At 44.3% G+C, this 12,774-nt stretch overlaps 1 protein-coding gene across 4 annotated transcripts in view; it reads right to left on the bottom strand.

Annotated features, from left to right (window-relative positions):
- Positions 1-12,774, bottom strand: part of LOC119442109 (disks large homolog 1) — a 673,008-nt gene that overhangs the window by 141,000 nt on the left and 519,234 nt on the right. For all 4 annotated transcript variants that reach the window (XM_037706855.2, XM_049661898.1, XM_049661900.1 and 1 more), the window contains 3 exons: positions 6,878-6,934; positions 6,132-6,256; positions 3,402-3,504 (listed from right to left, as the gene is read on the bottom strand). In XM_037706855.2, coding sequence (XP_037562783.1) covers positions 3,402-3,504; positions 6,132-6,256; positions 6,878-6,934 — 285 coding nt within the window. The remainder of the gene's footprint in view (positions 1-3,401; positions 3,505-6,131; positions 6,257-6,877; positions 6,935-12,774) is intronic.

The following is a 12,774-nucleotide window of genomic DNA, read 5'->3' as shown; positions in this document are numbered from 1 at the left end:
ACTGAGCTCGCTCTCCCGAATTTGTAAACACAAACACACACACACACACACACACACACACACACACACACACACACACACACACACACACACACACACACACACACACACACACACACACACACACACACACACAAAAGGGTAAAAAAAGCGTTGTTGTACAAGAGAACAATATAAATAGAAATAATCGAAACCTTTATCAATTGCCTAGAGTGAAAAAAAAAGAAATATGCTACATGCATTATACAAACATACAGAGAACTTGGCATAAATTTACAAATCTACATATACAAAATATGCATAATGCAAGGTTGGCGCATGACCTGACAATCATGAGTATTCTCTGCCCATGTTGAAATAGTTCAGTTCAAAGAAACACATAAGTCACTAGCTCGAAAAAGTTATAATGATAATAAATTTAGATGAAAAATGAACCACCACCAAAGCACACAAAATGCCAATGACACGACATAGTCATTATGACGTTACAGTGAGACAAAAATTACCTCATTCAAATAGCACTATTCACAAGGAACTAATAAGGCCACTGTCCCCAAGAAAATTGCGCAAGCCTTTCACAGTTTTTTATGGTTTTTCACAGTTTTTTAGGCCCAGGGCCCGAGCAATTGATTTAAAGACAAGGGACACCAATGTAAGATGTCAAAATGATCTTGAATTGTTTCTCTATGTTGGTCACATAGTGGACATTCAATGAGGATATGTTCTACAGAAGCTTCCAGTGTGCCAAAGTGTACACAATCTGAAGAGGGTCTTTTCCGTATATGACATAAGAAATGCGGTGTGACCACCACTTCAAGACATAGACGATGTAAGAGTGTGTCTAACAACCATTCTATTTTGAGGTTTGTTGAGAAGCGTAAGAAACGGTTTATGTTGCACCAAACAGACGATTTTGTCTACTCATTGAACCACATGTTTTTTTATCTTTTCCGCCTCCGTCCCTGAAGTGCTGTCTCCATGTTGGATGCAGCAAATGATATTGGTTCAAGTTCATTCAATGTATGCACCGCAGATGCCATTCTATCTGCCTTTTCATTTCCCATTATTACAATGTGGCTTAGGATCCATTGCAGTCTGACAACCAGAACAAGGAGCGAAGGTAAATATTTCCTTAATTTTGTAGCAGAGCAACAAGTTTTCATCATGAAAATAGCATTGCATTAGTGTCTCAAGAGTGTGTGCACTTTTGACCACAAACGTCGCAGCTTGTAGCAGCATGTGACAATCCTGGCATGTGGAGTAAGGTAAGGTTGTCATCAGTTTCACAATATATTATTACCTACAACAGCAATTCTTGTAGAGGGGCTATTACAACCTAACACTAGTAATAATAAGTTAGCACTATAACTGGCATTATAATACAACCTTTGTCCGTAAAGTTCCAAGAGTGAGTCCATTAAAAAAAAATGCGTTTAACATTGAAATCATTTGTGCAGCACCCCTTTGAAATAGTCTCCCTTGCAGTCTATCTATACACAGCTTCCAACGCTTCTTGAGGTCTTGGAAACAGTTGGAAAACGCTTTTTTTGGCAGAGCTGTCAGCTCCTTTGTCGTGGTGTTTTGAATGGCCTCCACGCTCCCCATCCAGTGACCTTTTAGGGCTCTCTTCACACGAGGAAACAGGAAAAAATCGCGTGAGGAGAGGTCAGGCGAGTATGGTGGATGGGGAAGTACAGTAATGCTGTGCTTGGCGAGAAATTTTGTCACGCTGAGAGCCGTGTGCAGCTTTGCGCTATCGTGGAGAAGGCTCCATTGTCCAGATGCCCGTAGGTCAGGGCGACGGCGTCGCAGTGCATCACGCATGTATTGCAGCACGCGGATATAAAACTCCTGATTCACCGTCTGCCCTTGTGGGACGAACTCGTGGTGTATGACACCTCTGGCATCGAAAAAAAACTATCAGCATCGCCTTTGTTTTGGTCTTCTGTCGCCGCACCTTTCTCGATGCCGGAGAGCTTGTGGACCGTCATTCGGTGCTCTGCCTCTTTGTTTGAGGATCGTATTGAAAATGCCATATTTCGTCTTCAGCAATGATGCTGTCGACGAATGCAGCATCCTTCTCTGCCTCAGAGAGCAAATCAGTGCTCACTGATGCCGGCGTGTCCTTCTGGGCCTGTGTGAGGGAGTGTGGTACAAGTCTGGCATTCAGCTTTCGTTTCCCCAAGTTCTCACGCAAAATTTGGTGGCATGTTGTCGTACTAATGTCGAGAGCATCCGATAGCGTGCGGACTGTGTAATGGTGCGGTCTTGCTGTACGAAATCCCTGATCCGAGCCACGTTGTTTTCCTTCCGTGAGGTTGCAGGGCGCCCCTGCCTTGTGTCGTCTTCCACCGACGTTCTCCCCGAAACGAACCTCTTGTGCCACTCGAAAACTCGCGCCCGCGATAATGTCTCGTTGCCGTAAGCGTCACGAAGGAGCTCATACGTCTGCGTGTCTATCTTGCCAAGCTTCACACAGAATTTTATGTTTACTCGCTGTTTGAGGTGGACGTCCATCTCTCCACATTCACTCACAGTAGAATGCGCAGACTAGTGACAACGCATTTTCTACATGTAGTGCCAGCTAGCGGCTACCACAGCAATTAACATAAATAGCTCAGGTTAGCCCAAAAAGATGGTGCTACACATACGCACCAACATTTGTTTTGGGGAATAGTTTCTAGAGAAGAAAATAAATCAGTCTCGAAACTTTACGGACAAAGGTTGTATATACTTGTCATATAACTAATACTATAACTTATCTCCTTGATCAAAATGAAGTTTTTGTTCGAACAGCTATTTCCTAACCTTTCAAGTTTCAAGAAAACAAATGGTTGACAGCTTCAATTGATAGAGACTGCGCCCTATACAAATTGCTACAAATATTACTGCATGTATTACTTGTGGTTGTACCCCAATGTGCAAGAATATGAGGTTATCATGCCTTGTTTAGAACTCTACTCTCACCTCCGCTAAAAAAATTGCTTTTGGTGTTTACGATTGTTTGTATTTAGGTGCAGCACTACAACAGAAGCAACTGTTATGGCCTGCTCACATTATTGTCCTCTGCCGTAAGAGAGAGAGAGAAAAAAAAAGAATTACAAGAAAAGAAGCAAATAAAATATGCTTGTAGGCTGCATAGTCAATTTATATTGGCATGATTTATGACCAAGAAGCAAACGATATGAACACAAACAATCACTTAAATATTCAATGAGTCAAGGTTATCAATACAATCATTGTAGTGTTTTTATAAAATATAAAAAAATGCAGAAATAAAGTAAAGCCACAGAACAAGCATTCACTGTACCTTTGTATTAAAAGAAACAATGAAAATAAAATTACAGCTCGCTTAAAACTACCAGATATATAGCAACGAGTGGAAGTTATTGAGGACTTACCAAATGAACAGAGTTCCCTGCTCGTTTGAGAGCTTCAACAGCTATGGAATGTGGGACGTCTATGAGGTCAACGTCGTTGACTCTAAGGATGATGTCGTTGACTCTGCAAAAATTAATCAATAGATTTAATGACAAACATGTGTAAGTTGCAAAAATATGATCACCATGAAAATAAGAGCATGTTGCAAACCAATATTCACTTTAACAAGCTTTCTTTAATAACCTCAATTGTAACGGCAATCGAGCTCTGCAATAACGATTCTTTAGCCTGATTAACAATATGTTTCCTGCCTGCTGACATGCCTTCCTAAGCTAAATTAGATGACATTAGAGACTAAAGATTTTGGTTATGGCAGGCCTACCCTGGGGGTGTGAGCTTTCAGTTGGCAAAGATGCTTAGAGTGGCAGATTAATGAATTCATGGTACTACTCTGTGGTATAAGCTCTACAGATCCAGCAGTACACTTTTCATTTAAACAATGCTGTTTTCCTATCAACAACACTAGCACTATGCCTAAAAGTGACTGTACACACTTTCCCACAAAAGATTTAGAACACTGAAAAAGTTCAAAACTTCATGATTAAAGCATGCAGCCTGAAGCTGAGCGGTGTACTTTGTAGGTCCCATAGTAAAGAGCAGAACGCAGCCAAGCTGCAAGCTGCATGCTCTGGCTGTGAAATATTCCAGCTTTCTTTTATTTTTCTTTCAGCTTATGCATTCCAAAAGCTTTTGTGAGCAGGTGTGAGTGCGCTGTTCAGCCTCTAAGTGCCTTTTTGTGAAACAGGCCTGGCCAAAACAGTGGCCCTATGCTTGACGAACTTGAAACTTGTTTGCACAGAGGTCTTCGCTTCATATGTTGAGCAAGGAGACAAAATATTCAAAACATTCCAGTGTTCGCGCCAAGATGGTTCATCATCTGTGTGCCTGTGGGTTCAAATGCCTGCAGTCCATGCTAACTGCGAAGAATAATTCTGGGATTGAAAGGGGGACAACTGTTCTCAGCTGCAACTGATTGGGCATGGTTGCTCAACAAAAAGTTTGCAACCCTGTTAGGATGATATATCTCGTTAAACAGAGCAAAGCCAAATAAAGGACGCAAAAAAAGGGGACGTAGGCAAGGGCTTGTGATGAGGTGTTGGCGATGGAAGGCACCTCCCCATCCAAGGACTGGTCTCAAGTGCCAGTGCTCAGCTATGCACAGTCATAACTTATTTTTTATGGATATCCAATCCACAGTGATAGAATTAGGAAGGTATGCTTATAATGCAGAAGCACATTCCAGTGCTCTGCAAACTATTAGAAGACGGATTTGGAAGTTCTGCTCAAAAACAGGCGCATTATGTAACACCCTTTCTTTCTGTGCCGTTTGTGATCTTGACTTTTGATTCGGTTCAGTGTGCTGCACTTACACGTAGTACCAGCTGGGTCCTTTTACAGTCGTGTTGGTTCAAAGAAGCGGTAATAAGTAAATTGAAGGCACGTATACTGATACACCGCTTACATTCAGGCTTCAGAACAAGTATTATTGGAAAATTGTGAGCAGGTGCTGAAGGTAGAAGCTGCAGCCTTCCTAGTGCTTTTGAGTGGATGCTAACGAATGCGTGCAACAGTTCGTCATGGATTACAGTGGCATTCAAGCAGTTCTTGTTGGACATGCCTATAGACAGGTAAGTGCCCAGCACACAGTGCTTAAAAGAAAGAAAGTGAAGGTGAGAGTGACAGCGACGACTGCCATAAGGCATGGGTAGACCACCAAGGGTGTACAATTTTAAACAGTGTGTCATACAAAGCATTGTGCTGCGAGTGTTGGAGATGTGGATCAGAAACAGGTGATGTCACCTGGGAGCAAGTAAAGAGAGCACTATGCAGTCAACAATTTAATGCCATCGTGTACACTGACATAAATTTAAATGTGAACAAGCCAGAACCCACAAGAGGATACTTTTTTGTTTATACTTTTGCGAGCACTTTTACAACTTGTGTGGTTTATTCTCTGGAGTGCACTTAAGAGGCCCGAGTACTTCACTAGCAGTTTGTTCTGCAAATTCATGTAATCTTGCTTAAGGTGTGTTCTAGCTTTTTCCTGATACTGCTGCATACTATGCTGATGGTACCTCTAAAGCATTTTTTATAAGTGTAAAATAAAATACAAGCAGTACGTTATATTGCATCAGTTTTATGTACTAGTTCATTGCTCCCTATGAGATCACATAAATGGTTATACATTTAGCATCTGCTGCTCATGTCATCTATTATAAATAAATAAATAAATAAATAAATAAATAAATAAATAAATAAATAAATAAATAAATAAATAAATAAATATTATATTATATAAATAAACAAACAAATCTAATTGTGTAATGTAATTCAAGAGGGCATGATAAAATTAGCTTTTCTGCAAGCATCATTACAAAAGCTGATCACAAAGTTGCACTCTGACATCCCCTATAGCTTCAAAAACAAAATACATTTTGTTAGAGAGCACTGTGCATTGTCCATTTATACTGCCTGTCCTGCTTCAGTGTGCTCTTTACACTTAGAAGAGGACACAGCACACAGTCCACGCCAAGGCAGGTGCGAAACACAATGCACAATGTGCCACAGAGAGAAGTCTGAACAACGAAATGATGTGGCAGTCTTCGCTGAAGAAACAAACGGAAACAACAGGCGAGTTATGTTCTTTAGTATGATGGAAAGTGAATGGTAATGAGAACGTGTAGACTCACTGTAGCCTTCCGTCAGCTGCAGCAGCACCACCAGAGATTAGCTTTGTTATGTAGATGCTGGGGTCTTCGCCTATGTGCGGGTTGTCTGTGCCTCCAGCAATGCTGAAACCCAAGCCAGCTCCACCCTGAACAGATGAGTCAGTGCAGTTACAAGGTGAGTAAATAATGAAGATGCTGACATCTTTCACATCCATCTCAGCTTTTAACAGTGCTCGCGATAAACATGAGTTTATATTTCTCACTGTTAACCCATAAAGAAGATCTCAAAAGCACACAAACAAAACTCTAAACTATCATTAGTGACAAGCAGGCATGCATGCTTGTATTTTTCTCTTTGCCCACAGATGCCTCAGCGCTGCCTGGGCTAGATAATCCAGCCCAGCATAACAGTCCAGCTGCAGGAATGTTATGTGTTATCTTTTCCTGAAACATTCAGCTGCTCGATTAAACAAGTAAAGAAAGAACTGTTTTACTCAGAAAAGGCTGCCGAGGTTACACCATTACGAAATTTCATATAACTTGCAATCAACCAAAGTCAACTGACAACTAGCAACAGCTGTGACAGGCCACATGCTCATGTGACAAAGAAACTGTAGCGAGTTTAAAGATAAGAGACATGCTGCACTCAACACTGATTACTTATATATAGTGGTATGAATAAACAAAAAGAAAAGCAGCCTACATTTGCAAGCAGCAAAATGCACCTCCACCCAAGATATGGAGAGAAAATGAGAGGAGACAATTACCCTCACCCTTTCCAGCGTGATTTCTTCAAACTCCCAACCATCCTCCCCATTTGTTTGCTGCAAAACAAGAACATGAAAGGAAGAGGAAGGAATATCACACTGCTGCTGCAAAGAATACTTTTCATTAAGAAGTCTGTCCAGATTTTCAAGTGCAAGAACTTAATTAAGTGAATGGTCAAAGCAATGATTAAGATTAAGCTAAATGATTAGGAACCAAAACGACTTCCTCTAGCTCAATTTCTCAGTACAAGAGAGCAGGGATTTCAAAGTAATGTACCCTGCATTTACAGATTTACATTTGTGGTGATTGTAATGAGAACGACAGCTGCAATTTCTTGTGTGTATTTGCAGAGGCTCTTGTTGAATGTGTATTATAAGAGTGCCATTATTATGCAAGAAAAAAAAAAGATATCACACAACTGTTGACAGTTTTCTTAGTCTTTATTCCTGAATGCTGCACAACCTTGCCAGACTTACTTTAAAGTGAATATAAGCTTTGTTGCTACGCATATTTAACATACATGTGAAATGGCAATCATAAAGACAGAAGCTAAGCTTAAGAGCACTGAACCTTTAGCTTACAAATGACAAGTCCAGGCTATCATCACTTTGATTACGTAGCTGTGACTTTGGCTGCATCTCCAATGAGCGAAGATAGGCATCCATCATATTGCCCTTGTCAACTGGAAGCCTTGGCTTGTTCTCTTGTCGTAGCGCTGCAAGTATTCTTGGCTGCTCATAAGAATCTGGCTTCTTTGTTGGCTTGTCGACTTTCTTTTTCCTCATTGAACTCAGCTTGAGACTGAAGCGCCGTTCCTTGGTTCTACTGGGTTCTTCAAACTCTTGCAAAACTTCATTGGTAGTAGAAGCTGGATTTTCATCAGCCTGTGCCTCTTGGCAAGGCTCAGCTGACAGTTTTGAAATGCTTAAGTCTTCATTCTTTTGTTCCACATCTGCAACTGGCTCGTACCGCTCACAGGCTGCAGCAACAATCTCTCTGCATGAATCTTCAACCTCCACTTGCTTCTTTGCCTTCAAGTTGAATAGCTTCGTTCGCGGCATGCTCTTGGCTTCAGTGCTTGGTTTGTAAAGAAAATATTCTTGCTGATCAGAGGCTGGGATGTGCTCAACTGGCAGGGGCCTGTCGACAGGCTTGAGAGCAGATAAGGTACCTTTGGGACCTGCGTTCTGTTCCAATTTAATGCTGTCTGACACATGAAGATTTCTGGCCTCTGTTATTGCTGGCAACGCATCACTGCTGACAGACACATCAGCCAAGAGACGGAGGTTGTGGCGTCGTCTCGGGGAACTGTCCACAAAGTCCTCACTATAGCCACGAAGAAAGGTTGAGTAACTCCATTCTGTAGGTGATGAAGAAAGTGCATCATTGCTTTCTGCTTGCAACACTGTCAGTTCATGTTCTTGGTCAAAAAATGACTTCACAGGCAGCTGCAAGTTCTCGCTCATGCTTTCATCACCAGTGTTTTCCTTGGCAAGCAAAGTGTTCTCAGGAGAACTGCCTTCATTGGGAAGAGTAGCATTTGCTTGAAGACTATTCTTCCCAGAAGCCAAAGGCAATGGTTGAACATGCTCTAGAATTTCTTCTTTATCAACTGACACACTGTTTTCTTGATACTCTGTTGAGAGATTGAGGTTTGCGGTTGTTTTCCATGATTTAGGAGGTACAGGGGGTGGAACTTTCTTAAGCTGGCCATGCAGTGGAGACATAGGCTCTGTGGAGATGGAAGTTTGGTGCATTGTTTGTTGTTTCCTAAGCTCTGCTAGTATTTCATCAAAAGACAGTGATTTTTCAGGCTCTGTTGCCACAGGTTCTGGGTCCGCACTAGTAGGTGGAACAGTCTCTTCAATACTGGAAGCTGAAAGCTTTTTCTTCTTTTTGAAAGAAGGAAACTTAAAGAATCCTTTCTTTCTTCCTGGACTCTTTCCAGGTGGTGTAGGACTGTCAATAATTTCAGCTTGTGCCTCTGCATGGAGCGGTATGGCTTCATGGACTATAGGCTCCCTGCTATGTTCTTGTGTGAACAAGGGAACTTCATTTGCCTGATGAGCATCTGTGTGGGCAACCCTATGAACACTATCAGGGCTTTCTAAAGTACACTGCCAAGTGGATGACAAGTTCCTTTCTTCTAGTGACTGATTTCTGACAGGTGGAGCTGGAACTGAATGCAAGGAATTTTCCAAGGCAAGCAAGTTTTCATCTTGATGTGTCTGATAGCCTGTGTCTGAACCTGTGTTGTTCTTCAGGGTCACATCACTACCCGCTGCAGCGCCGCGGTCAAACATTCCTGTGTCCCTGGAAACCTCCTTGTCAGAAAACTGCTGGTTCACAGAAACATCAGCATTATAACTTTCATTGTCACCAGAATAATGCTTTTCTTTTTCTTCTTTGTGACTTTCATTCCGTACCTTGGTTTTAGGTCGGCCAAAGAGTTTGCGACCCCATTTTCCAGATGGTTGTGGGGCTTCTTCAAACTGAGATGGCAACTGTTGCTTCGCAGAACTTTGCTCTGTTGACATTGAAGACACGTGAGCCAATGTGGACTGCTTTGATTGATCGTCACCCTGCAATGTGGGTGGCTCCAGTTGACACACTATGCCAAGCACGCCTTGAACCTTTGTTGAACTCTCCTGCTCATCAGTCCTTGAAGCATTCTTAACCTCCCAACTTTTAGCAGGCACTGGAGGTTCAAGGTCCCCAGAAAGTGCCCTATCTTTACATTGTTCAAGTTCTGACGGCATTCCTGGCAACTCTTCCTGGCTCAAGCTCACAAATGCTCCCTTTTTTTCTTTCTGTACTGTTTGGTAGACCGCAGCCTTGCTTTCCGAGTGCCGGAATAGTTTTGCACTCCACTTCCCAGAAGTCCGTGCATTACTTCTGCGATCAGGCAATGACTCACGAACAACGTCTACTACCTCCTCGCCACTCTTATCTGCAGCACACTGTTCCAATGTTTCTTGGCACTGCGTTGCGGTCTGTTTGGTGATATTTCCTCGACTAGTAGGGGCTGCTTCCGAATTCTTTCGATCAGAAACAACTTCTATGTCTTCAGCACTGATGACTCTTGATATGCGCTCGTACAATACACTGTCGTCCACGGACACACGGGGGGCGGCGTAGTCTTTCCGGCTTCTCTCTGACCTGGGCGTGCCGGCTTCCCAGCTAGACGAGAGCACATCCGTGCCGGCAGGGCTCTCCTCCGTCGCGCTGGCGGGGCTAGCGCGCTGGCCGCCGCTCGCTTTTCTCAGGTAGTTTCTGGGCGTGGCCGGCTGCGACGAAGCGTCGTCGGCCAAGGCGTCCTCGGAGAGGGCACCACGAAGAAGCTGCCGAGACGACCTCCTGGGTCTCTCGCGCAGGCTTCGGTCCCATTCCCAGCGCGAGTCGCAGGTCGGCGCGATGTCCACGTATCCTCGCGGCGCTCGGAAGTTGTCGTGTGCACCACCGCCGCCGCGAGGATGTCGCCGTCCATCGTAAGCGTGCGGCGGCGGTGGCGGCTGCAGGCTCACGAAACTGTACCATTTCCTGACGTCGAAGAAGTTCATGGCGACCAACGCCGCGTACGCAGCACGCGCACCGAATCGGGCGTCAACAGTTCCGCATAACAGGTCTCGACGATCGCGGCTCCACGGCCGTGCGCCACTAAACGTGCAACGGTCGCGCAACAGTCCCCATGACAACAAAAGATAGCGCGGCGTGCTCCACTCGAACGATGGCCAGCTATCGCAGCCACGGACTTTCTCTCCGTATACTTGCGCCAGCGCCGCTCTCCTACGGCCGGAGGAATTGTATAAGACGTGGGCGTGCGCGGGCCGACCTCCCGCAATACACACACGGCTCTTATCACGGCGTGCCGAGGGCTTGGTATGTTCAGATAAGGTATACAGCTCATCTTTAGGCGAGACTGCCTTGGGGCACACGACGCGCGTTGCGAGACCGTCTGTGGCGAAACGCATCGCGCGTGCTAAAAGCTTTAGAGTCGATGCCAATTATAACCTTTCGAAACACTGACAACAGATGTCTACGTTGAGCGACGCACATTTCTTCGCACGCGACGACGACCTGCCAGCAGGATGCCGGTGCAAACACCTCAAACAATGCACCATGAAACCACGTATGAAACAGTATACGGTCAGGTGAAGAGTACGCCCTAGCTCCAAAGGGCGCGTGCAACGCATGGAGGACTACGTCATAACGACAAATGTACGTGATGTTTACTTCGGTCCCACGTAGCCGTGCAACCTGAGCGGGCTGCAGCTGCTGGGGAGACGGCATTCCTTCTCTGATCGCCAATGCAGGCACGCATTATTGCACCCATTCATCGCAGCAGCTAGCTGTTCTCAATTCGCTTGATACTCCAACGGACGTCTAACACTGGTACACGAAACGTATGCGCGCGCATCCGTTAATTATTACGGAAAGCTTTCAGTTTTAAGAATCTACAGAAGCTGCGATTTCACGCCCTTACGCGCCATCTCGGTTCCTTCTCTACATGTTCTCTCTGGAGTCAAACCAGAGCCTTTGTCAAACGACTCGTGTTCTCGTAAGATCGCCAGAGCACCCCGGCTAAATAAATGCCTCGACCATGGGTGAAAACAACCGCCACATAAATAACCACCTCAACTAAGCAAGATGCACGTTCACCTGCGACCCGCCGTGGTGGCATCGTGGTTCTGGAGTTGCGCGGCCAAGCCCGAGGGCGCGGGATCGAATCGCGGCCGCGGTGGCCATATTTAGATATGGGGCTGAAATGCAAGAACGCCCGTGTACCGTGCGTTGGGTGCACCTTAATGAAACACCAGGTGGTCAAAGTTATTGCGGAGTCCCCCGATACTGCGTACCTCGATAATGACATCTTGCTTCTGGCACGTGAAACTCAAAAATTTAATTTTAGATACGCGTTTGCCATAAAAGGTAGGCAAAATTTCTCACACGCATCCCCGGTCGAAAAAGAAAACATCTGTAGCGGGTCCGCAGCTGATAAGCGGAGCATATAGTGCGCAGGCCTTCAGTATACAAACGAGACTGATTACACACAGACAGATAAATGAGTCACTTCCGCAAAGCGTAGAGGAGGACAATCGTCGCAAGACCACGTTCTGTAACAGCTGCCACGCAGATACAAAGGTATCTAGTGTGTGTGTGTGTGTGCAAGTGTGTGTGTGCGCGTGCCTATGCGTGTGCGCGCGTGCGCATAGCGCGATAGTTTTCGTTTTCTTGTTGCTTGCTCAAGTTCGCTGGGCGGTCACTGACACTGAATTACCTACTGGAACAACCTTGGGTATAACTGGGCAACCTAGCCCCACAAAGCCCAACGTATCATTTTTGATACGCTGAATTTGTTGCCTAAAAATTCAAATTTATGTGCTAATGACTAAAACTAGAGCCCGTACTGGCGTTTTTGATGTGCTGGAGGACGTTTACAGTCGTGATAGCACAGAAAATAAATTACAAATTAAGTAATTACCACACTAATTAATGTTTACTCAATAACATTTCATTGTTTTCCTTGTACCAATAAACATATCTCCATGGCCAGAAATAAATGTAAACACGCTGTTTTAATTGTCTTTAATGTGAAGTGGTGTTTGGGCTTTGTGGGGTTAAAGCAAGAAGAACTGGTGCTGAAAACACCTGAGATATAGGCAGCGTCAAAAATAAAATTGTGACCAAGACTAACTTCATGATATAAATTCGGTGTCAGCTGACCACCCAGCGAATTTGAGAACGCATCCCCATACGAAGTAGCCGAAGCACACAATTAAAAGACCAAGCCCCCACAAAGCCCAAACACCATTCCACATCAAAGACAATTAAAACGGCGTGTTTACATTTATTTCTGGCCATGGAGATATGTTTATTGGTACAAGGAAAACAATGA

The sequence above is a fragment of the Dermacentor silvarum genome, chromosome 2 (genome assembly GCF_013339745.2).
Source record: "Dermacentor silvarum isolate Dsil-2018 chromosome 2, BIME_Dsil_1.4, whole genome shotgun sequence".
Classification (NCBI taxonomy): Eukaryota; Metazoa; Arthropoda; class Arachnida; order Ixodida; family Ixodidae; genus Dermacentor; species Dermacentor silvarum.
The sequence above is the reverse complement of the archived record's forward strand: the minus strand, read 5'-3'. Positions and strand labels throughout refer to the sequence as shown.